General features: G+C 50.4%; 1 protein-coding gene across 2 annotated transcripts in view; it reads right to left on the minus strand.

Moving 5' to 3' along the window:
- Positions 1-25196, minus strand: part of LOC143784766 (protein mono-ADP-ribosyltransferase PARP14-like) — a 100176-nt gene that overhangs the window by 12871 nt on the left and 62109 nt on the right. For both annotated transcript variants that reach the window (XM_077273358.1, XM_077273359.1), the window contains 6 exons: positions 19664-19813; positions 18905-18967; positions 18411-18590; positions 15497-15706; positions 14583-15191; positions 9770-9906 (listed from right to left, as the gene is read on the minus strand). In XM_077273358.1, the coding sequence (XP_077129473.1) occupies positions 9770-9906; positions 14583-15191; positions 15497-15706; positions 18411-18590; positions 18905-18967; positions 19664-19813 (1349 nt within the window). The remainder of the gene's footprint in view (positions 1-9769; positions 9907-14582; positions 15192-15496; positions 15707-18410; positions 18591-18904; positions 18968-19663; positions 19814-25196) is intronic.

The following is a 25196-nucleotide window of genomic DNA, read 5'->3' on the forward strand; positions in this document are numbered from 1 at the left end:
CCAGAGAGATAATATACCGGCACTATGTGTCCGCGTCTACCAGAGAGATAATATACCGGCACTATGTGTCCACGTCTACCAGAGAGATAATATACCGGCACTATGTGTCCATGTCTACCAGAGAGATGATATACCGGCACTATGTGTTCACGTCTACCAGAGAGATAATATACCGGCACTATGTGTCCACGTCTACCAGAGCAGTAATATACCGGCACTATGTGTCCACGTCTACCAGAGAGATAATATACCGGCACTATGTGTCCACGTCTACCAGAGAGATAATATACCGGCACTATGTGTCCGCATCTACCAGAGAGATAATATACCGGCACTATGTGTCCACGTCTACCAGAGAGATAATATACCGGCACTATGTGTCCGTGTCTACCAGAGAGATAATATACCGGCACTATGTGTCCATGTCTACCAGAGCAGTAATATACCGGCACTATGTGTCCACGTCTACCAGAGAGATAATATACCGGCACTATGTGTCCACGTCTACCAGAGAGATAATATACCGGCACTATGTGTCCGCATCTACCAGAGAGATAATATACCGGCACTATGTGTCCACGTCTACCAGAGAGATAATATACCGGCACTATGTGTCCACGTCTACCAGAGAGATAATATACCGGCATTATGTGTCCATGTCTACCAGAGCAGTAATATACCGGCACTATGTGTCCGCATCTACCAGAGAGATAATATACCGGCACTATGTGTCCACGTCTACCAGAGAGATAATATACCGGCACTATGTGTCCACGTCTACCAGAGAGATAATATACCGGCATTATGTGTCCATGTCTACCAGAGCAGTAATATACCGGCACTATGTGTCCGCATCTACCAGAGAGATAATATACCGGCACTATGTGTCCACGTCTACCAGAGAGATAATATACCGGCACTATGTGTCCACGTCTACCAGAGAGATAATATACCGGCACTATGTGTCCACGTCTACCAGAGAGATAATATACCGGCACTATGTGTCCGCGTCTACCAGAGAGATAATATACCGGCACTATGTGTCCGCGTCTACCAGAGAGATAATATACCGGCACTATGTGTCCGCATCTACCAGAGAGATAATATACCGGCACTATGTGTCCCCGTCTACCAGAGAGATAATATACCGGCACTATGTGTCCACGTCTACCAGAGAGATAATATACCGGCACTATGTGTCCGCGTCTACCAGAGAGATAATATACCGGCACTATGTGTCCGCGTCTACCAGAGAGATAATATACCGGCACTATGTGTCCACATCTACCAGAGGGATAATATACCGGCACTATGTGTTCACGTCTACCAGAGAGATAATATACCGGCACTATGTGTCCACGTCTACCAGAGAGATAATATACCGGCACTATGTGTCCACGTCTACCAGAGAGATAATATACCGGCACTATGTGTCCACGTCTACCAGAGAGATAACATACCGGCACTATGTGTCCGCGTCTACCAGAGAGATAATATACCGGCACTATGTGTCCGCGTCTACCAGAGAGATAATATACCGGCACTATGTGTCCGCGTCTACCAGAGAGATAATATAGCGGCACTATGTGTCCATGTCTACCAGAGAGATAATATACCGGCACTATGTGTCCACGTCTACCAGAGAGATAATATACCGGCACTATGTGTCCACGTCTACCAGAGAGATAATATAGCGGCACTATGTGTCCACGTCTACCAGAGAGATAATATAGCGGCACTATGTGTCCACGTCTACCAGAGAGATAATATACCGGCACTATGTGTCCATGTCTACCAGAGAGATAATATACCGGCACTATGTGTCCGCGTCTACCAGAGAGATAATATACCGGCACTATGTGTCCGCGTCTACCAGAGAGATAATTTACCGGCACTATTTGTCCGCGTCTAACAGAGAGATAATATACCGGCACTATGTGTCCGCGTCTACCAGAGAGATAATATACCGGCACTATGTGTCCACGTCTACCAGAGAGATAATATACCGGCACTATGTGTCCACGTCTACCAGAGAGATAATATACCGGCACTATGTGTCCACGTCTACCAGAGAGATAATATAGCGGCACTATGTGTCCACGTCTACCAGAGAGATAATATAGCGGCACTATGTGTCCACGTCTACCAGAGAGATAATATACCGGCACTATGTGTCCACGTCTACCAGAGAGATAATATACCGGCACTATGTGTCCGCGTCTAACAGAGAGATAATATACCGGCACTATGTGTCCGCGTCTACCAGAGAGATAATATACCGGCACTATGTGTCCACGTCTACCAGAGAGATAATATACCGGCACTATGTGTCCACGTCTACCAGAGAGATAATATACCGGCACTATGTGTCCACGTCTACCAGAGAGATAATATAGCGGCACTATGTGTCCACGTCTACCAGAGAGATAATATAGCGGCACTATGTGTCCACGTCTACCAGAGAGATAATATACCGGCACTATGTGTCCATGTCTACCAGAGAGATAATATACCGGCACTATGTGTCCGCGTCTAACAGAGAGATAATATACCGGCATTATGTGTCCGCGTCTACCAGAGAGATAATATACCGGCACTATGTGTCCGCGTCTACCAGAGAGATAATATACCGGCACTATGTGTCCACATCTACCAGAGAGATAATATACCGGCACTATGTGTCCGCGTCTACCAGAGAGATAATATAGCGGCACTATGTGTCCGCGTCTACCAGAGAGATAATATACCGGCACTATGTGTCCACGTCTACCAGAGAGATAATATACCGGCACTATGTGTCCGCGTCTACCAGAGAGATAATATACCGGCACTATGTGTCCGCGTCTACCAGAGAGATAATATACCGGCACTATGTGTCCACGTCTACCAGAGAGATAATATACCGGCACTATGTGTCCACGTCTACCAGAGAGATAATATAGCGGCACTATGTGTCCACGTCTACCAGAGAGATAATATAGCGGCACTATGTGTCCACGTCTACCAGAGAGATAATATACCGGCACTATGTGTCCACGTCTACCAGAGAGATAATATACCGGCACTATGTGTCCGCGTCTAACAGAGAGATAATATACCGGCACTATGTGTCCGCGTCTACCAGAGAGATAATTTACCGGCACTATGTGTCCACGTCTACCAGAGAGATAATATACCGGCACTATGTGTCCACGTCTACCAGAGAGATAATATACCGGCACTATGTGTCCACGTCTACCAGAGAGATAATATAGCGGCACTATGTGTCCACGTCTACCAGAGAGATAATATAGCGGCACTATGTGTCCACGTCTACCAGAGAGATAATATACCGGCACTATGTGTCCATGTCTACCAGAGAGATAATATACCGGCACTATGTGTCCGCGTCTAACAGAGAGATAATATACCGGCACTATGTGTCCGCGTCTACCAGAGAGATAATATACCGGCATTATGTGTCCGCGTCTACCAGAGAGATAATATACCGGCACTATGTGTCCGCGTCTACCAGAGAGATAATATACCGGCACTATGTGTCCGCGTCTACCAGAGAGATAATATACCGGCACTATGTGTCCATGTCTACCAGAGAGATAATATACCGGCACTATGTGTCCGCGTCTACCAGAGAGATAAGATACCAGCACTATGTGTCCATGTCTACCAGAGAGATAATATACCGGCACTATGTGTCCACGTCTACCAGAGAGATAATATACTGGCACTATGTGTCCGCGTCTACCAGAGAGATAAGATACCGGCACTATGTGTCCATGTCTACCAGAGAGATAATATACCGGCACTATGTGTCCGCGTCTACCAGAGAGATAAGATACCAGCACTATGTGTCCATGTCTACCAGAGAGATAATATACCGGCACTATGTGTCCACGTCTACCAGAGAGATAATATACCGGCACTATGTGTCCGCGTCTACCAGAGAGATAATATACCGGCACTATGTGTCCACGTCTACCAGAGAGATAATATACTGGCACTATGTGTCCACGTCTACCAGAGAGATAATATACCGGCACTATGTGTCCACATCTACCAGAGAGATAATATACCGGCACTATGTGTCCACGTCTACCAGAGAGATAATATACCGGCAATATGTGTCCACGTCTACCAGAGAGATAATATACCGGCACTATGTGTCCACGTCTACCAGAGCAGTAATATACCGGCACTATGTGTCCACGTCTACCAGAGCAGTAATATACCGGCACTATGTGTCCACGTCTACCAGAGAGATAATATACCGGCACTATGTGTCCACGTCTACCAGAGAGATAATATACCGGCACTATGTGTCCACATCTACCAGAGAGATAATATACCGGCACTATGTGTCCACGTCTACCAGAGAGATAATATACCGGCACTATGTGTCCACGTCTACCAGAGAGATAATATACCGGCACTATGTGTCCACGTCTACCAGAGAGATAATATACCGGCACTATGTGTCCACGTCTACCAGAGAGATAATATACCGGCACTATGTGTCCACATCTACCAGAGAGATGATATACCGGCACTATGTGTCCACGTCTACCAGAGAGATAATATACCGGCACTATGTGTCCACGTCTACCAGAGAGATAATATACCGGCACTATGTGTCCACGTCTACCAGAGAGATGATATATCGGCACTATGTGTCCGCGTCTACCAGAGAGATAATATACCGGCACTATGTGTCCACGTCTACCAGAGCAGTAATATACCGGCACTATGTGTCCACGTCTACCAGAGAGATAATATACCGGCACTATGTGTCCACATCTACCAGAGAGATGATATACCGGCACTATGTGTCCGCGTCTATGTCAGGGAATAGGAAAGTTCTGATTACTTCACTTACACATACAGAGCTCTCAGTTGCAGTTTCCTGTGCCTGATAGCAGAAGGCTGGAATTCTAAGCCCGCAGGCAATTCCCTCCCCCTGCTATATAGTGTAATGTGATTCCAGGGTGCCAGCAACACTCACTAGAATCGATGACGTTTATAGCTCTATGCTGGGCAAACAATTCTCCTAAAGGCCCCGTCTCACATAGCGAGATCGCTGCTGAGTCACAAGTTTTGTGACGCAACAGCGACCTCAGCAGCGATCTCGCTATGTGTGACACGTACCAGTGATCAGGCCCCTGCTGTGAGATCGCTGGTCATGTCGGAATGGCCTGGACCTTTTTTTGGTCGTTGAGGCCCCGCTGACATCGCTGAATCGGTGTGTGTGACACCGATCCAGCGATGTCTTCACTGGTAACCAGGGTAAACATCGGGTTACTAAGCGCAGGGCCGCGCTTAGTAACCCGATGTTTACCCTGGTTACCAGCGTAAAAGTAAAAAAAAACAGTACATACTTACATTCCGGTGTCTGTCCCCCGGCGTTCTGCTTCTCTGCACTGTGAGCGCCGGCCAGTCGGAAAGCGAGCACAGCGGTGACGTCACCGCTCTGCTTTCCGGCTATGGTGCTTACACAGTGCAGAGAAGCAGAACGCCGGAGGACAGACACCGGAATGTAAGTATGTACTGTTTTTTTTTACTTTTACGCTGGTAACCAGGGTAAACATCGGGTTACTAAGCGCGGCCCTGCACTTAGTAACCCGATGTTTACCCTGGTTACCCGGGGACCTCGGCATCGTTGGTCGCTGGAGAGCTGTCTGTGTGACAGCTCCCCAGCGACGCTGCAGCCATGTGTGACGGGGCCTTTAGACTCCTCATCCCTCCTCCCATCTAGTACCAGCTAAAACTGGTCTAAGTCACTCTCAAAGGCATGAATTTCTATTGTTCTTGTAAATCGATATATCGCAGCACTGAGTTGGGTTAGAAATACATCAGTTTCATATTTTAGATGTCCATCGGTAGACCTATCTTCCACTGAAAGCGCGAGCAGCTAGGCGCAGTGAGTGCAAAGTGCGGATTTCTCCTCAAGCAGGTCATGTAATGGTTCCGTATTTACACTTAAAAGAATCGCCCCTGACGTGGGGAACATCATGAGCATTGTTTCGCACTTATGTGAGGTTCACACAGCGAGAGATGCGTAAAAGATGGTTTTCATATTGTAAGAGAAGGTCTCAGCTTCTAAGTGATGTTGTCAAGGTGAAAATGTATTTTCTTATATACCTTTGTATTTTATATAAATCTTTATACTCTTTTTGTACTGCTATACTTTTATACTGTGAAACAATAATTTTTTTCCTATCTGTTAGTTAATGATTTAAAATGGCTGCCAGGCAGTTTCGTTTCTGGTTTGTGTCTGGAGGGATGAATCATTTCTTTGGAAACGAAACTAAAAGAATGATAAGAAGAGGAGGAATTCACCAGGAGACGTTCGACGAATCAGAGACTGAGCACTAGATGTATGCTGCTTAAACCCCACCTATTGCATTCCCTTTTTAGTACTATGTATTGAAGAATAAAGCACAGTTGCTGCTCGGCTACTCACTGAGCTGAACGCCAGAGCATCAGCAAAGATTGAATCAGCTACGTGTCTGAATCATTTCTTTTTCCGGTACCAGATGCCCTGCACACATATTAATTTGGAATGACTGGTGAATGAGGATTTAATTGTCGTATTACGGCCCCGACAATGTCACCACAGGGGGAGTGCCTGGGATTTGGGCGAGAATAACTTGGTAAGACCACATTCCAGGAGCGTCTTTTTCTGGGGGATTCAGCTGCAGACAGGCTGTGCACTCTGACCTGAGAATAAGTGGGGAAGGTCTCCTTCCCCAGCCAGCACACAGCGCACCATGGAATGACAGGAAAGAATCGCAAGTCAATTTTCACTGTTAATCCTGGTTTATTTGTAATTGTAAAATACACATGATTCGTCTCCTTTATAACTCCCTTTTAATATTTTTGTAAACACTGCCTACCTTTTACGGAGTAAAATATATAATTCTACTAGCTTGACTCGTCCTATGAAGTGAATATGCGATACTGATTTGGGTTAGCTTCGGACCCATTTAATTGGAGATGGTGGCAGCATACTTTGTTCTGTGCAATTGGGAATGGTTGTAGTGACGGACGGTGTTGATAATTATTGTTCCCGCCTGAGTGGGAGTAGTTACATCGCCCTCGCTGCAGTGTGCCCAATAGCCAGTACATAGCAGGCAGCCTTTCTGATGGCGATTTATCCTAGGTGCAGTACCTGATCTGACCTTAGGGTAAGGGGGGCGCCAGAGAGCTGCAAGTTCCAAACCGGACCTGGGAAGTGGGATATAGATAAATCCCCTTCAGAAGGAACCAGGGGCAACCAAACCACCCCGGTTCATGACAAATTGGTGTGAGTGGTGGGGATGATAAAGGGATCCTCCCCGGGATCGCTGACATATTTGTGAGATCCCTGACATAGTGTTGGCAGTCACGGTGTGAATTGTGACATATTGCCATCCCACCCCGCGGAGTGTTTTCCGGGATAGGTAGGTACCACTGGCAGCGACGGAACGGGGTTGTATAAGATATTGTCTGGCTGCGGCCTGAGCATTTATAATTCCCTGGCTGCGGTGTGCCTGCTAGCCAGTCCACAGTGAAGTGGCCCGTCCGGCGACTAATTATCCCAGGTGTAGTTCCCTGACTGACCTGAGGGTGAGGGGGGCGCCGGAGAGCTGCAAGTTCCGAAGTGGAATTGGAAAAGTGGGATATACATAAATCCCTGCAGTTCGTGATATTGTAGAGCAGTGGGATAACGAAAGTAAGCCCCTGCGGTAAACTGATAGGTCAATAACCTTGTGGGTGTTTTCATCACATTGTAGCAGTGGCGGTATAACCAAGGCTAGGTTCACATTACGTTTACAGCAGCCCGTTCAACACATACGGTAACGGGCTGCTGTAAACGTAAGTGCCGGTATGGCAGCACGCTAGCGCAGATAGAGCATCTGGTAGCTCTATCTGCGCTAGCAGTGACGGACCCGGAAAAGCTGCAGCCCGCGTCTCAGGGTCCGTCACTCAATGACGGCACATCCCTAGCGCACGCCTATTGTGGGCGTGCGCTAGTGATGTGTCCGACATTGGAGTCAATGGCGGCGTTAGACTACGTTACACCGCGTTATGCCGCTGTGTAACGTAGTCCGTCTAACGGACGGGTGTAACGTAATGTGAACCCAGCCTAAGATAAGCCCCCTGCACATGTGATAGCCGTGTGCTAGCCAAAGGTCACCCCCTATCCGTGACCTATTGGTGTCAGCATGGTGGGAATCGTGACAGTCTACAAGAGCGGTAATATACCAGCACTATGTGGCGGCATCTACCAGTGTTACAGGTCGTGCACTCTTCACATGCCGGCGGAGTCTTGGTGGGCATCGGAGCGGGCGTCCCAGTGGCCACTATTTGCTGGGTGATCTGACAGGCTCTGATATCGTCGCCGTGGCTCGAGCTGTCAGGACGCCGTACACACCAGGGTGCAGCTGGTGACCATTGATTTTTAGCCGCTGATCACAGAAGCCGTCACATCCTTGTGTCTAAAACTTTCATTGCGATACTTGCTGGTCCGTGATGTTCTCCCTGACCGTCCCACAAAGATAACTTCACCCGATGCCACCGAACACGTGCGGCCGGTCCGAAAGACAGTAATGGTCACTACGGTCCATCAGAGTAATGTCACCAGAATCTGGTATAAAGGACTTTGGTGTTTTCTCGCCACTTTCTGCCATCTCCTACAAAATGGATGGAGCAGGGGTGGGACGCGCGGGGGCGGGAGGTGTGATGCCATGACTAGTCTGATTCATGGCGATCTCCACGACAGGAATTGGCGAGGTGAATGGAGGTACACGCCACTTGTCAGACACTTCTAATGAAATCCGAAGTGTTTAACTCCACCACGTGCCCCCTCATTAAGTCGGGTGAGTAAAGCCACAAGTCTTGAGGAATCGGTGCCCAAATGTTGTGCAGCACCGAAGTAGTGATTGCTCAGCAGACGACTGGCCGCTCAGCAGACGACTGGCCGCTCAGCAGACGACTGGCCGCTCAGCAGACGACTGGCCCCTCAGCAGACGACTGGCCCCTCAGCAGACGACTGGCCCCTCAGCAGACGACTGGCCCTTCAGCAGACGACTGACCCCTCAGCAGACGACTGACCCCTCAGCAGACGACTGACCCCTCAGCAGACGACTGACCCCTCAGCAGACGACTGACCCCTCAGCAGGCGACTGACCCCTCAGCAGGCGACTGACCCCTCAGCAGGCGACTGACCCCTCAGCAGACGACTGACCCCTCAGCAGACGACTGACCCCTCAGCAGACGACTGACCCCTCAGCAGACGACTGACCCCTCAGCAGGCGACTGACCCCTCAGCAGGCGACTGACCCCTCAGCAGGCGACTGACCCCTCAGCAGACGACTGACCCCTCAGCAGACGACTGACCCCTCAGCAGACGACTGACCCCTCAGCAGGCGACTGACCCCTCAGCAGGCGACTGACCCCTCAGCAGACGACTGACCCCTCAGCAGACGACTGACCCCTCAGCAGACGACTGACCCCTCAGCAGAAGACTGGCCGCTCAGCAGACGACTGACCGCTCAGCAGACGATTGACGGCTCAGCAGACGATCGACCGCTCAGCAGACGATCGACCACTCAACAGATGATCCGCCATCATCCTACTTTTATCTCACGTCTACAGACACTTTTATCCTGGACTTGAATCTTCGGTAAATTTATGACATACACAACATGAGAATTTAACCCATCATACGCTGCGGTCTGGCCATGTGGCCCGTGACACCATAGCCCCCAGTGCAGAGCGTGTAGGGACTTACATTGACTATTCTCATCTGACACGACTGTCTGAACAGCGCCTCCACATGATTGTATTCTGGACTTCCAGCCGCGACCACAGCCACGGTCACATCATTGTTTGTCATTGGGGTCCAGCCAGGCGGCAGCTCGAATTGTCCTGGAAGAGAAACCATTATTAGGAGCGGGATCACTTTGTATATTAATTTTTACTTAAATGTTTCTCAGTCTGAGGCTTAATTACTAAATGGCTCGTGAACAAGGAGAGTTATCATACAGGGGTTGTCGCAGCGAGGAGTGAATCGGTGCCCTGGCAGCGCCCTCAGCTGCATTCTCCCTGTGTGTACGGCGTCTAGTCAGGAGGACGTCATTGGCAGGTGGTTAAAAAGTTTTCCCAACCTTTTATTAATCTTTACTGCTTTTCTTTTTGATAACGGACGGCAGGGTTGGAGGGAAAGTATGCGTTTCCTTCCGTGCACTGTCTGCTGTATGTATGCAGCACTGCAGCAGGCGTGCCAGTGTGAACAGCGCTATCAGATGTGAGCAAGTCCTACTACAGATCCAGAGGAGCAGGCCGGACACTGAGCGCTGCTGACAGTCGGGAGCCTGCTGATCACTGAGCCTGGGGTAGACATGGAGGCTGCGTCAGGAGGAGCCGGCAAGAGCTGGGATACTGTACTGGGGGCATTGGAAAGGGGTCTAAGAAAAGCGAGGCCGCCCCTGTTTCTGTATTGACAAATTGGATGATGATGATGTGAAAGGGTCAATCTCAGAAATGACGACCTTAAAGGACACTGGTATTTTCAACAGCCAGGAGATTGGCTCAACTAGTACCTGCGACGGAGGGGGAGATGTACAGGGGGTTAATTAGTTACTGATTATAGGGGGTTCTGGTATTATGAAGATGAACAGAATAATGTATTGCCAATCGCACCTCAACTAAATGAAGAGGAGCTGTGATATATAGTATATACAGAGCATGTGACTACAGAGAGGAGCTGTGGTTATATAGTATATACAGAGCGTGTGACTACAGAGAGGAGCTGTGGATATATAGTATATACAGAGCGTGTGACTACAGAGAGGACCTGTAGATATATATTATATACAGAGCGTGTGACTACAGAGAGGAGCTGTGGATATATAGTATATACAGAGCGTGTGACTACAGACAGGAGCTGTGGATATATAGCATATACAGAGCGTGTGACTACAGAGAGGAGCTGTAGATATATAGTATACACAGAGCGTGTGACTACAGAGAGGAGCTGTGGATATATAGTATATACAGAACATGTGACTACAGAGAGGAGCTGTGGATATATAGTATATACAGACAGTGTGACTACAGAGAAGAGCTGCGGATATATAGTATATATAGAGCGTGTGACTACAGAGCGGTGCTGTGGATATATAGTATATACAGAGTGTGTGACTACAGAGAGGAGCTGTGGATATATAGTATATACAGAGCGTGTGACTACAGAGAGGACCTGTAGATATATAGTATATACAGAGCGTGTGACTACAGACAGGAGCTGTGGATATATAGTATATACAGAGGGTGTGACTACAGAGAGGTGCTGTGGATATATAGTATATACAGAGGGTGTGACTACAGAGAGGTGCTGTGGATATATAGTATATACAGAGCGTGTGACTACAGAGAGGAGCTGTGGATATATAGTATATACAGAGCGTGTGACTACAGAGAGGAGCTGTGGATATATAGTATATACAGAGCGTGTGACTACAGAGAGGAGCTGTGGATATATAGTATACACAGAGTGTGACTACAGAAAAGCTGTGGATATATAGTATATACAGAGGGTGTGACTACAGAGAGGTGCTGTGGATATATAGTATATACAGAGCGTGTGACTACAGAGAGGACCTGTAGATATATATTATATACAGAGCGTGTGACTACAGACACGAGCTGTGGATATATAGTATATACAGAGCGTGTGACTACAGAAAGGAGCTGTGGATATATAGTATATACAGAGCGTGTGACTACAGAGAGGAGCTGTGGATATATAGTATATACAGAGCGTGTGACTACAGAGAGGAGCTGTGGATATATAGTATACACAGAGTGTGACTACAGAAAAGCTGTGGATATATAGTATATACAGAGCGTGTGACTACAGAGAGGTGCTGTGGATATATAGTATATACAGAGTGTGTGACTACAGAGAGGAGCTGTGGATATATAGTATATACAGAGCGTGTGACTACAGAGAGGAGCTGTGGATATATAGTATACACAGAGTGTGACTACAGAAAAGCTGTGGATATATAGTATATACAGAGCGTGTGACTACAGAGAGGTGCTGTGGATATATAGTATATACAGAGCGTGTGACTACAGAGAGGTGCTGTGGATATATAGTATATACAGAGTGTGTGACTACAGAGAGGAGCTGTGGATATATAGTATATAAAGAGCATGTGACTACAGAGAGGAGCTGTGGATATATAGTATATACAGAACATGTGACTACAGAGAGGAGCTGTGGATATATAGTATATACAGAACATGTGACTACAGAGGGGAGCTGTGGATATATAGTATATACAGAACGTGTGACTACAGAGAGGAGCTGTGGATATATAGTATATACAGAGCATGTGACTACAGAGAGGAGCTGTGGATATATAGTATATACAGAATGTGTGACTACAGAGAGGAGCTGTGGATATATAGTATATACAGAGCGTGTGACTACAGAGAGGAGCTGTGGATATATAGTATATACTGAGAGTGACTACAGAGAGGAGCTGTGGATATATAGTATATACTGAGAGTGACTACAGAGAGGAGCTGTGGATATATAGTATATACAGAGCGTGTGACTACAGAGAGGAGCTGTGGATATATAGCATATACTGAGCGTGTGACTACAGAGAGGAGCTGTGGATATATAGTATATACAGAGCGTGTGACTACAGAGAGGAGCTGTGGATATATAGTATATACAGAGCGTGTGACTACAGAGAGGAGCTGTGGATATATAGTATATACAGAGCGTGTGACTACAGAGAGGAGCTGTGGATATATAGTATATACAGAGCGTGTGACTACAGAGAGGAGCTGTGGATATATAGTATATACAGAGCGTGTGACTACAGAGAGGAGCTGTGGATATATAGTATATACAGAGCGTGTGACTACAGAGAGGAGCTGTGGATATATAGTATATACAGAGCGTGTGACTACAAAGAGGAGCTGTGGATATAAAGTATGTACAGAGCATGTGATTACCGTGTTTGGCTACGCGCTCAGTGATTACCGTACTTAGCTACGCGCTCAGCAATTACCGTGTTTGGCTATGCGCTAAGTGATTACAGTGCTTGGCTACGTGCTCAGTGATTACCGTGCTTGGCTACGCTCTGAGTGATTATCGTGCCTGGCTACGTGCTCAGTGATTACCGTGCTTGGCTACGTGCTCAGCGATTACCATGCTTGGCTACGGGCTCAGTGATTACCATGCTTGGCTACCTGCTCAGTGATTACCATGCTTGGCTACGGGCCCAGCGATTACAGTGTTTGGCTATGCGCTCACCGATTACAGTGCTTGGCTACGTGCTCAGTGATTACCGTGCTTGGCTACGCTCTGAGTGATTATCGTGCCTGGCTACGTGCTCAGTGATTACCGTGCTTGGCTACGTGCTCAGCGATTACCATGCTTGGCTACGGGCTCAGTGATTACCATGCTTGGCTACCTGCTCAGTGATTACCATGCTTGGCTATGCGCTTAGTGATTACCGTGCTTGGCTACGTGCTCAGTGATTACCGTGCTTGGCTACGTGCTCAGCGATTACCGGGCTTGGCTATGCGGTCAGCGATTACCGTGCTTGGCTACGTGCTCAGCGATTACCGTGCTTGGCTACGTGCTCAGCGATTACCGTGCTTGGCTATGTGCTCAGCGATTACCGTGCTTGGCTACGTGCTCAGCGATTACCGTGCTTGGCTACGTGCTCAGCGATTACCGTGCTTGGCTACGGGCTCAGTGATTACCGGGCTTGGCTATGCGGTCAGTGATTACCGTGCTTGGCTATGCGCTTAGTGATTACCGTGCTTGGCTACGCTCTCAGTAATTATCGTGCCTGGCTACATGCTCAGTGATTACAGTGTTTGGCTATGCGCTCAGTGATTACCGGGCTTGGCTATGCGGTCAGTGATTACCGGGCTTGGCTACGGGCTCAGTGATTACCATGCTTGGCTACGTGCTCAGTGATTACCGTGCTGGGCTACGTGCTCAGCGATTACCATGCTTGGCTACGTGCTCAGCGATTACCGTGCTTGGCTACGGGCTCAGTGATTACCGGGCTTGGCTATGCGGTCAGTGATTACCGTGCTTGGCTATGCGCTTAGTGATTACCGTGCTTGGCTACGCTCTCAGTAATTATCGTGCCTGGCTACGTGCTCAGTGATTACAGTGTTTGGCTATGCGCTCAGTGATTACCGGGCTTGGCTATGCGGTCAGTGATTACCGGGCTTGGCTACGGGCTCAGTGATTACCGTGCTTGGCTACGTGCTCAGTGATTACCGTGCTGGGCTACGTGCTCAGCGATTACCATGCTTGGCTACGTGCTCAGCGATTACCGTGCTTGGCTACGTGCTCAGCGATTACCGGGCTTGGCTACGTGCTCAGCTATTACCGTGCTTGGCTACGGGCTCAGTGATTACCATGCTTGGCTACGTGCTTAATGATTACCGTGCTTGGCTACGCGCTTAGCGATTACCGTGCTTGGCTACGCGCTCAGTGATTACTGGGCTTGGCTACGCGCTCAGTGATTACTGGGCTTGGCTATGTGGTCAGTGATTACCGTGCTTGGCTACGCGCTCTATCTTCATCTCTGTGCCTTTGGGGTGCATCATGCTCTTCAGCTCCATCGCTACGGTGTAGGTCACCCCCTTCATGTCGATCTTCACACTTTGAGTGTTTGAGTTTAGGGCCTTCTCCAGCTCCAGATTTGCCATTCGGTCAAATGCACAAGTATTTTGTCCGTCGTGATACCTCCATTCCACCAGGTTGCTGCAGAGCTCGGCCTCCCGTTCTCTGGTCTTCTTCTCCCGCACCTTATTGATCATGTGTTGGATCTTGTTGGTCATTTCCAGAACGTCTCGGGTCAGGCCGCTTATTTTAACCGTGGATCCAGGAGATTGGAAAGAGACAACGACTCCGAGCCTCCTTTGGTCCTGGCACAAGGTGTGGTGGTCCTGCTCATCAAACTCCAGGATCCATTCATCGCTGATCAGATTCTTGTCCTGCTCCTTCAGGATGAGGTCCTGGAGCCAGGACCGGGTGTCGCTCACGGCTTTCTTGGTCTCTGCGCACAGGTGTAATATTGCCGGCTCGATATTCTCACATAACTCGAACACCCTTGGTTCCTTCTCCTCCTCGTCAGTTTTTGATGTGAAGAAACTGAGGAACGCTGCGTCACAGAAAAGTTATAATGTCAGCGTCTGGTATCACCACATGGAAAACTGCAGCATTTATATGAAAGGGAAAAACGAAAATTGGTTCTGACCCTTCATTCTCCAGATAGGAGGGAGGGAAGTCAGAACCTCACCAATAATACAGACCTGTCCCCTTATTGTGCCAGAACACTAGGAAAACTCCTAGTAAACCTGGTCATGTAAACTGACAGCAAGCAGAGCTTTCCACGCACCGTGATGAAGGTTATCTATTTCTGATCCCGTCCCTTTAACCCGCTATGGTGCTGAGTGGAGGACTCACTGTGGGTGAACCTGGAGAACATGGACGTGGCCTTGGGCAGGTCACCTCCCTCCTTCTTCTTCATGCTCGTGTAGAAGTCGTTCAGCATGTTCTGCTGGAATATCACCACCTTCACCGTCTGGAGACTCGGGGCCGATCTGGACTTGGCAAATTCTGTCACCACTTCTAGGATGATATCGGCCACCAAAGCCGCAGACACGTTGCCCAAACCTGAGCCACAAAAAAAAAAAAAAGCAAAATGAGCGCAATTACGGGGAGACGTATGGTTAGAGGAGAGAGGGAAAATGTGGGAACAATGATTGATGAACCCTGTGACCTGATCCGTCCATGGCTGCAGCCCATCACGTACCCTGCATCCTACAGTCCGGGAAAAGCTTCCACACGGACACAACCTTTGGTTTCCACAATGTTTGCTGCTTTGGGGGCCAAATATTCTGAAGGGCTGCAGTATGGGGGCTTCATCAGAGAAATAACTGCAGGAAGAGCAGGGACCGGACTGCAGGGGACGGGGGAAGGGACTTCTCTGATGAAGACCACGTCAGACTGGAACATCGAAAAGAATGATTGTCTGCCGACAGCAAAGCCCGAGACCACTCATGTGTGGGGGCTTCTTATCCATGGAGGGGATCACTCACAATGTGCGGGGGCTTCTCATCCATGGAGGGTGTCACGGATCCCCACTCCGTGGTGTCACTTATTCGTCACGTGCCCGCTCTCAGCACGTGACTTGGGGTTGTGACTGCAAGGGTTAATCTATCTCCCCCTCTCAGTCCAGCATTCAACCTCTGTCCTATGCTGTAATGGGAGCATAAATCACACACCGACCCCGGCCACACACCCGCTCATACACGCTGCCATCACTCACCGAGTGCACGGGTGAGGAGTCCTGGAAATATTAATACTAATAATGTCTATCACTCATAAGGCTCCCACACCTTAGGCTATGGATTCGTTAGAACATTCAAGGTTCAACTTGTTAAAAGTTTTATACTTTAATACAAAAAGGTTCAGTGCTTACAGTAAGAAAAGGTATAAAAATAGGATAAAAAGACATACAACTTATGCAAAACAGTATAAAAATAACAAGAGAAAACTTACCGAAATCATCTAACTTGTAGTCTGCTTTCTGCTCCCTGAGGGTAGGATGAATGTAGATTGGATCACACCAGCTCGGCTGCCCTCATTATGTGAACACGTTTCTCTGTATACAGGTCTAATTTATAGCTTTGGTCTGGAGGTCAGGTTTCTAAACAAGCCCCTCAGGTTAATATCATAATTGCTTGTTTTTTTATTGGACCACGGCCGCGCTACCAATGAATATATTATTTTCTCTTGAGATCCTTTGTGTAAAAGTTCTCACAGAGATACTATCAGGCCGTAATTAACATCTCTCTTCCAAGAGCTAGGAGGTGTCAAGTGTAAGAGTACCGTCACACAGTGCAATTTTGATCGCTACGACGGCACGATCCGTGACGTCGCAGCGATCGTATGATTATCGCTCCAGCGTCGTAGACTGCGGTCACACGGTGCAATCACGGCGCTGGAGCGATGCCGAAGTCCCCGGGTAACCAGGGTAAACATCGGGTTACTAAGCGCAGGGCCGCGCTTAGTAACCCGATGTTTACCGTGGTTACCAGCGTAAAAGTAAAAAAAAACAAACAGTACATACTTACATTCCGGTGTCTGTCCCCCAGCGTTCTGCTTCTCTGCACTGTGAGCGCCGGCCGGCCGGAAAGCGAGCACAGCGGTGACGTCACCACTGTGCTTTCCGGCTGGCAGACACAGTGGAGAGAAGCAGAACGCCGGGGGACAGACACCGGAATGTGAGTATGTACTGTTTGTTTTTTTTTACTTTTACGCTGGTAACCACGGTAAACATCGGGTTACTAAGTGCGGCCCTGCGCTTAGTAACCCGATGTTTACCCTGGTTACCCGGGGCCTTCGGCATCGTTGGTCGCTGGAGAGCGGTCTGTGTGACAGCTCCCCAGCGACCACACAACCACTTACCAACGATCACGGCCAGGTCGTATCGCTGGTCGTGATCGTTGGTAAATCGTTATGTGAGACGGTACCCTTATCTTTCTTATTGGCTTCAAGCAGGACCCCCTGGTGAGATTGGAGACAGAAGTCTACCAGTCTCAGGAAAATACATATTAACACCTGGGTGCGACCTGCAGCTTTTCAGGACACGTTACATTATTGCCAGTGACACAATAAATCTATACATAGTCCACTGCAGACATATATATTTCACCACAAAGGGGGTCACTGACAATGTGCGGGGGCTTTTCATCCATGGAGGGGGTCACTGACAATGTGCGGGGGCTTCTCATCCATGGAGGGGATCACTGACAATGTGCGGGGGCTTCTCATCCATGGAGGGGATCACTCACAATGTGCGGGGGCTTCTCATCCCGGGAATCTGTCATGCTATAGCGCACTTTTCTCCTGCAGGGTAATATGTCGCTCTTATATCGTCCCTTCTGCCGCGCTCTTCAGTCGTCGGGCCGGTGCAGGATCGGGTACAGTCACGGTCAGTACACAGGATTACGGTAGTAATCACCCTCGGCACTTTGACAAACGTGACTACCGCCGTGATCTCTGTGTGGCGGCCGATAACTGTACCCACGCCGTGCCGATGGCTGCAGGGAGGATAAACACATTTTCTAGCCGCTTCGTTACGCGAGACATCGGACTGCTTCCAGGAGACAGTGAAGGGTCCGGTTATTATTTCTCGGGTGACATAACTTACAGCCTTTTTTCGCTGCAGGGCGTCTGTCTTTAGGAAATGTGATGGGTGTGACAATGATAAATGCCGTGCTCGCCCCTTAGGTTATTTGTGGTGCGTGTCTGGCAGATTTCGCTAAATCTCCCCGAAGAGAACAACAATCATCACAGCAATGAGAAGACAGACCTGTCCCTATGGCCGGGAACGCCACCGATGAGGCCCCCAGGTTCTCGCACTCCCGGAGAGACTCCGATACAAAGTCTTTGAGTCCTTCTTCTGAATTTCTGCCGATGACATGAAGGATCTCTCTACAGAGGAGATCTCCGCCCCGGGTGGTGATGTGGTTGCTCTTCTTGTTCTGGGATCCTGCGGATACAATCATTTCTGATGTGAAATGTGATGGAACAACCACAAATCGTCCTCGGCTCAGAGCAATGATGGCGACATGGAAACCTCACATCACAGTCCAGAGTAAAGGCTTTCCTGAAAACTGTGTAATTTGTTACCAGCAGAGACTGAAACCAAAATCATCAACTATGATGGATGGATCCCAGATCCCGCCCCTGCGGATCTCACCTGCCACCGAGAAGCTTGCGGTTACTGAATGAGATCGGCTTCATCCTGAAACTGCGAAAAACTGTGCTGCAATAACTAATCTGGAGACAAGAATGGCGACTTACCGAGCAGAGCGCATTCGTCCTGTACACCGGGCCCTGCCGCCTCCAGGATAGCCTTAGAGACACCTAGAAAAAAGATGATAATGTCTGGAAAGCGCTGCGATGTAAGATGCCGCTATAAAGGTAAAACACATGGATGACTGTTTATTAGCACAGTGCAATACAGAAAGTCCTGTGATCAGACACCGTCCATCCCCCCCTCACTGTCAGGTGGTTTCATTCGGCCCCCTCTCACTGTGACGTGTTCATCGCCCCGCATGACGCGTTCCCTATCCCACCCCCGCTCAGTGTGACACGTTTCCCGTCCCGCCCCTGCTTGTGATTGGTTGTTTATTCCGGCTTGGGCTGAGGTTACCCCATGTTTCCTGTCCCACCCCCGCTCACTGACTTGTTTCCCGCCCCCGCTCAGTGTGACACGTTTCCCGTCCCGCCCCTGCTTGCGTTTGGTTGCTTATGCCGGTTTGGGCTGAGGTTACCCCATGTTTCCTGTCCCGCCCCCGCTCACTGACTTGTTTCCCGCCCCCGCTCAGTGTGACACGTTTCCCGTCCCGCCCCTGCTTGTGATTGGTTGTTTATTCCGGCTTGGGCTGAGGTTACCCCATGTTTCCTGTCCCGCCCCCGCTCACTGACTTGTTTCCCGCCCCCGCTCAGTGTGACACGCTTCCCGTCCCGCCCCTGCTTGCGTTTGGTTGCTTATGCCGGTTTGGGCTGAGGTTATCCCATGTTCCCCCGGTGATTGTGCTGGAGCCGGTCATTAAATACCTGATCTGAGGTTGAAGGTTTTATCTGTGGAGTTGACAATGATGTCGGTGTCCTCCTTGGTGATATCTCCCGTCTTCACCTGATAAGTGATGGATCCGACCTTCATCTCATGAACTCCCAGAGTCGGTGTCTTCACTGCTCCATAGAAAACTGCAGAGAATGGAGGGCACAACATAAGATGGAGGAAGATGCGGCAGATTTATACACGACCTACAAATGCTAGACCACAACGGTGCCCTCCACGTTCCATCATCCCCCCCACAGCGCCACGGATATCTGCAGAGGACGATCTAGATGAGCCGCACGGGGCCCTTGGTACATAGACCTAGATGAGCCGCACGGGGCCCTTGGTACATAGACCTAGATGAGCCGCACGGGGCCCATAGTACATAGACCTAGATGAGCCGCACGGGGCCCATAGTACATAGACCTAGATGAGCCGCACGGGGCCCATAGTACATAGACCTAGATGAGCCGCACGGGGCCCATGGTACATAGACTTAGATGAACTGCACGGGGCCCATAGTACATAGACCTAGATGAGCTGCACGGGGCCCATAGTACATAGACCTAGATGAGCCGCACGGGGCCCATGGTACATAGACCTAGATGAGCCGCACAGGGCCCATAGTACATAGACCTAGATGAGCCGCACGGGGCCCATGGTACATAGACCTAGATGAGCCGCACGGGGCCCATGGTACATAGACCTAGATGAACTGCACGGGGCCCATAGTACATAGACCTAGATGAGCTGCACGGGGCCCATAGTACATAGACCTAGATGAGCCGCACGGGGCCCATGGTACATAGACCTAGATGATCCGCACGGGGCCCATGGTACATAGACCTAGATGATCCGCACGGGGCCCATAGTACATAGACCTAGATGAGCCGCACGGGGCCCATAGTACATAGACTTAGATGAGCCGCACGGGGCCCATGGTACATAGACCTAGAGGAGCTGCACGGGGCCAATGGTGCACAGACCTAGATGAGCTGCACGGGGCCCATGGTACATAGACCTAGATGAGCCGCACGGGACCCATAGTACATAGACCTAGATGAGCTGCACGGGACCCATACTACATAGACCTAGATGAGCTGCACGGGGCCCATAGTACATAGACCTAGATGAGCTGCACGGGGCCCATACTACATAGACCTAGATGAGCTGCACGGGGCCCTTGGTACAGAGACCTAGATGAGCCGCACGGGGCCCTTGGTACATAGACCTAGATGAGCTGCACGGGGCCCATACTACATAGACCTAGATGAGCCGCACGGGACCCATAGTACATAGACCTAGATGAGCCGCACGGGGCCCTTGGTACATAGACCTAGATGAGCCGCACAGGGCCCATAGTACATAGACCTAGATGAGCTGCACGGGGCCCATAGTACATAGACCTAGATGAGCTGCACGGGGCCCATAGTACATAGACCTAGATGAGCCGCACGGGGCCCATAGTACATAGACTTAGATGAGCCGCACGGGGCCCATGGTACATAGACCTAGAGGAGCTGCACGGGGCCCATAGTACATAGACCTAGATGAGCTGCATGGGACCCATAGTACATAGACCTACATGAGCTGCACGGGACCCATAGTACATAGACCTAGATGAGCCGCACGGGGCCCATAGTACATAGACCTAGATGAGCTGCACGGGGCCCATAGTACATAGACCTAGATGAGCCGCACGGGGCCCTTGGTACATAGACCTAGATGAGCCGCACGGGGACCATGGTACATAGACCTAGATGAGCTGCACGGGACCCATAGTACATAGACCTAGATGAGCTGCACGGGACCCATAGTACATAGACCTAGATGAGCCGCACGGGGCCCATAGTACATAGACCTAGATGAGCTGCACGGGGCCCATAGTACATAGACCTAGATGAGCCACACGGGACCCATAGTACATAGACCTAGATGAGCCGCACGGGGCCCATAGTACATAGACCTAGATGAGCCGCACGGGGCCCATAGTACATAGACCTAGATGAGCTGCACGGGGCCCTTGGTACATAGACCTAGATGAGCCGCACGGGACCCATAGTACATAGACCTAGATGAGCCGCACAGGGCCCTTGGTACATAGACCTAGATGAGCCGCACGGGACCCATAGTACATAGACCTAGATGAGCCTCACGGGGCCCATAGTACATAGACCTAGATGAGCCGCACGGGACCCATAGTACATAGACCTAGATGAGCCGCACGGGGCCCTTGGTACATAGACCTAGATGAGCCTCACGGGGCCCATAGTACATAGACCTAGATGAGCCGCACGGGACCCATAGTACATAGACCTAGATGAGCCGCACAGGGCCCTTGGTACATAGACCTAGATGAGCCGCACGGGACCCATAGTACATAGACCTAGATGAGCCTCACGGGGCCCATAGTACATAGACCTAGATGAGCCGCACGGGACCCATAATACATAGACCTAGATGAGCTGCACGGGGCCCATACTACATAGACCTAGATGAGCCGCACGGGGCCCATAGTACATAGACCTAGATGAGCCGCACGGGACCCATAGTACATAGACCTAGATGAGCCACACGGGACCCATAGTACATAGACCTAGATGAGCCGCACAGGGCCCTTGGTACATAGACCTAGATGAGCCGCACGGGGCCCATAGTACATAGACCTAGATGAGCCGCACGGGGCCCATAGTACATAGACCTAGATGAGCCGCACGGGGCCCTTGGTACATAGACCTAGATGAGCCGCACAGGGCCCTTGGTACATAGACCTAGATGAGCCGCACGGGGCCCATAGTACATAGACCTAGATGAGCTGCACGGGGCCCATAGTACATAGACCTAGATGAGCCGCACGGGGCCCATAGTACATAGACCTAGATGAGCCGCACGGGACCCATAGTACATAGACCTAGATGAGCCACACGGGACCCATAGTACATAGACCTAGATGAGCCGCACAGGGCCCTTGGTACATAGACCTAGATGAGCCGCACGGGGCCCATAGTACATAGACCTAGATGAGCCGCACGGGGCCCTTGGTACATAGACCTAGATGAGCCGCACAGGGCCCTTGGTACATAGACCTAGATGAGCCGCACGGGGCCCATAGTACATAGACCTAGATGAGCTGCACGGGGCCCATAGTACATAGACCTAGATGAGCCACACGGGACCCATAGTACATAGACCTAGATGAGCCGCACAGGGCCCTTGGTACATAGACCTAGATGAGCCGCACGGGGCCCATAGTACATAGACCTAGATGAGCTGCACGGGGCCCATAGTACATAGACCTAGATGAGCCACACGGGACCCATAGTACATAGACCTAGATGAGCCGCACAGGGCCCTTGGTACATAGACCTAGATGAGCCGCACGGGGCCCATAGTACATAGACCTAGATGAGCCGCACGGGGCCCTTGGTACATAGACCTAGATGAGCCTCACGGGGCCCATACTACATAGATCTAGATGAGCCGCACGGGGCCCTTGGTACATAGACCTAGATGAGCTGCACGGGGCCCATAGTACATAGACCTAGATGAGCCGCACGGGACCCATACTACATAGACCTAGATGAGCTGCACGGGGCCCATGGTACATAGACCTAGATGAGCCGCACGGGGCCCATGGTACATAGACCTAGATGAGCTGCACGGGGCCCATACTACATAGACCTAGATGAGCTGCACGGGGCCCATGGTACATAGACCTAGATGAGCTGCACGGGGCCCATAGTACATAGACCTAGATGAGCTGCACGGGGCCCATAGTACATAGACCTAGATGAGCTGCACGGGGCCCATAGTACATAGACCTAGATGAGCCGCACGGGGCCCATAGTACATAGACCTAGATGAGCCACACGGGGCCCATGGTACATAGACCTAGATGAGCCGCACGGGGCCCATAGTACATAGACCTAGATGAGCCGCACGGGGCCCATGGTACATAGACCTAGATGAGCTGCACGGGGCCCATACTACATAGACCTAGATGAGCCGCACGGGACCCATAGTACATAGACCTAGATGAGCCGCACGGGGCCCTTGGTACATAGACCTAGATGAGCCGCACAGGGCCCATAGTACATAGACCTAGATGAGCTGCACGGGGCCCATAGTACATAGACCTAGATGAGCTGCACGGGGCCCATACTACATAGACCTAGATGAGCCGCACGGGACCCATAGTACATAGACCTAGATGAGCCTCACGGGGCCCATAGTACATAGACCTAGATGAGCTGCACAGGGCCCATGGTACATAGACCTAGATGAGCTGCACGGGGCCCATAGTACATAGACCTAGATGAGCTGCACGGGGCCCATAGTACATAGACCTAGATGAGCTGCACGGGGCCCATACTACATAGACCTAGATGAGCTGCACGGGGCCCATACTACATAGACCTAGATGAGCTGCACGGGGCCCATAGTACATAGACCTAGATGAGCCGCACGGGGCCCATGGTACATAGACCTAGATGAGCTGCACGGGGCCCATAGTACATAGACCTAGATGAGCCGCATGGGACCCATACTACATAGACCTAGATGAGCTGCACGGGGCCCATACTACATAGACCTAGATGAGCTGCACGGGGCCCATAGTACATAGACCTAGATGAGCCGCACGGGGCCCATGGTACATAGACCTAGATGAGCCGCACGGGGCCCATAGTACATAGACCTAGATGAGCCGCACGGGGCCCATGGTACATAGACCTAGATGAGCCACACGGGGCCCATGGTACATAGACCTAGATGATCCGCACGGGGCCCATAGTACATAGACCTAGATGAGCTGCACGGGGCCCATAGTACATAGACCTAGATGAGCTGCACGGGGCCCATGGTGCATAGACCTAGATGAGCAGCATGGGGCCCATAGTAGATAGACCTAGATGAGCCGCACGGGGCCCATAGTACATAGACCTAGATGAGCCGCACGGGGCCCATGGTACATAGACCTAGATGAGCCGCACGGGGCCCATAGTACATAGACCTAGATGAGCCGCACGGGGCCCATAGTACATAGACCTAGATGAGCCGCACGGGACCCATAGTACATATACCTAGATGAGCCGCACGGGGCCCATAGTACATAGACCTAGATGAGCCGCACGGGGCCCATGGTACATAGAACTAGATGAGCCGCACGGGACCCATAGTACATAGACCTAGATGAGCCGCACGGGGCCCATAGTACATAGACCTAGATGAGCCGCACGGGGCCCATGGTACATAGAACTAGATGAGCCGCACGGGACCCATAGTACATAGACCTAGATGAGCCGCACGGGACCCATAGTACATATACCTAGATGAGCCGCACGGGGCCCATAGTACATAGACCTAGATGAGCCGCACGGGACCCATAGTACATATACCTAGATGAGCTGCACGGGGCCCATGGTACATAGACCTAGATGAGCCGCACGGGGCCCATGGTACATAGACCTAGATGAGCCGCACAGGGCCCATAGTACATAGACCTAGATGAGCCGCACGGGGCCCATGGTA

The sequence above is a fragment of the Ranitomeya variabilis genome, chromosome 7, assembly GCF_051348905.1.
Source record: "Ranitomeya variabilis isolate aRanVar5 chromosome 7, aRanVar5.hap1, whole genome shotgun sequence".
Taxonomy (NCBI): domain Eukaryota; kingdom Metazoa; phylum Chordata; class Amphibia; order Anura; family Dendrobatidae; genus Ranitomeya; species Ranitomeya variabilis.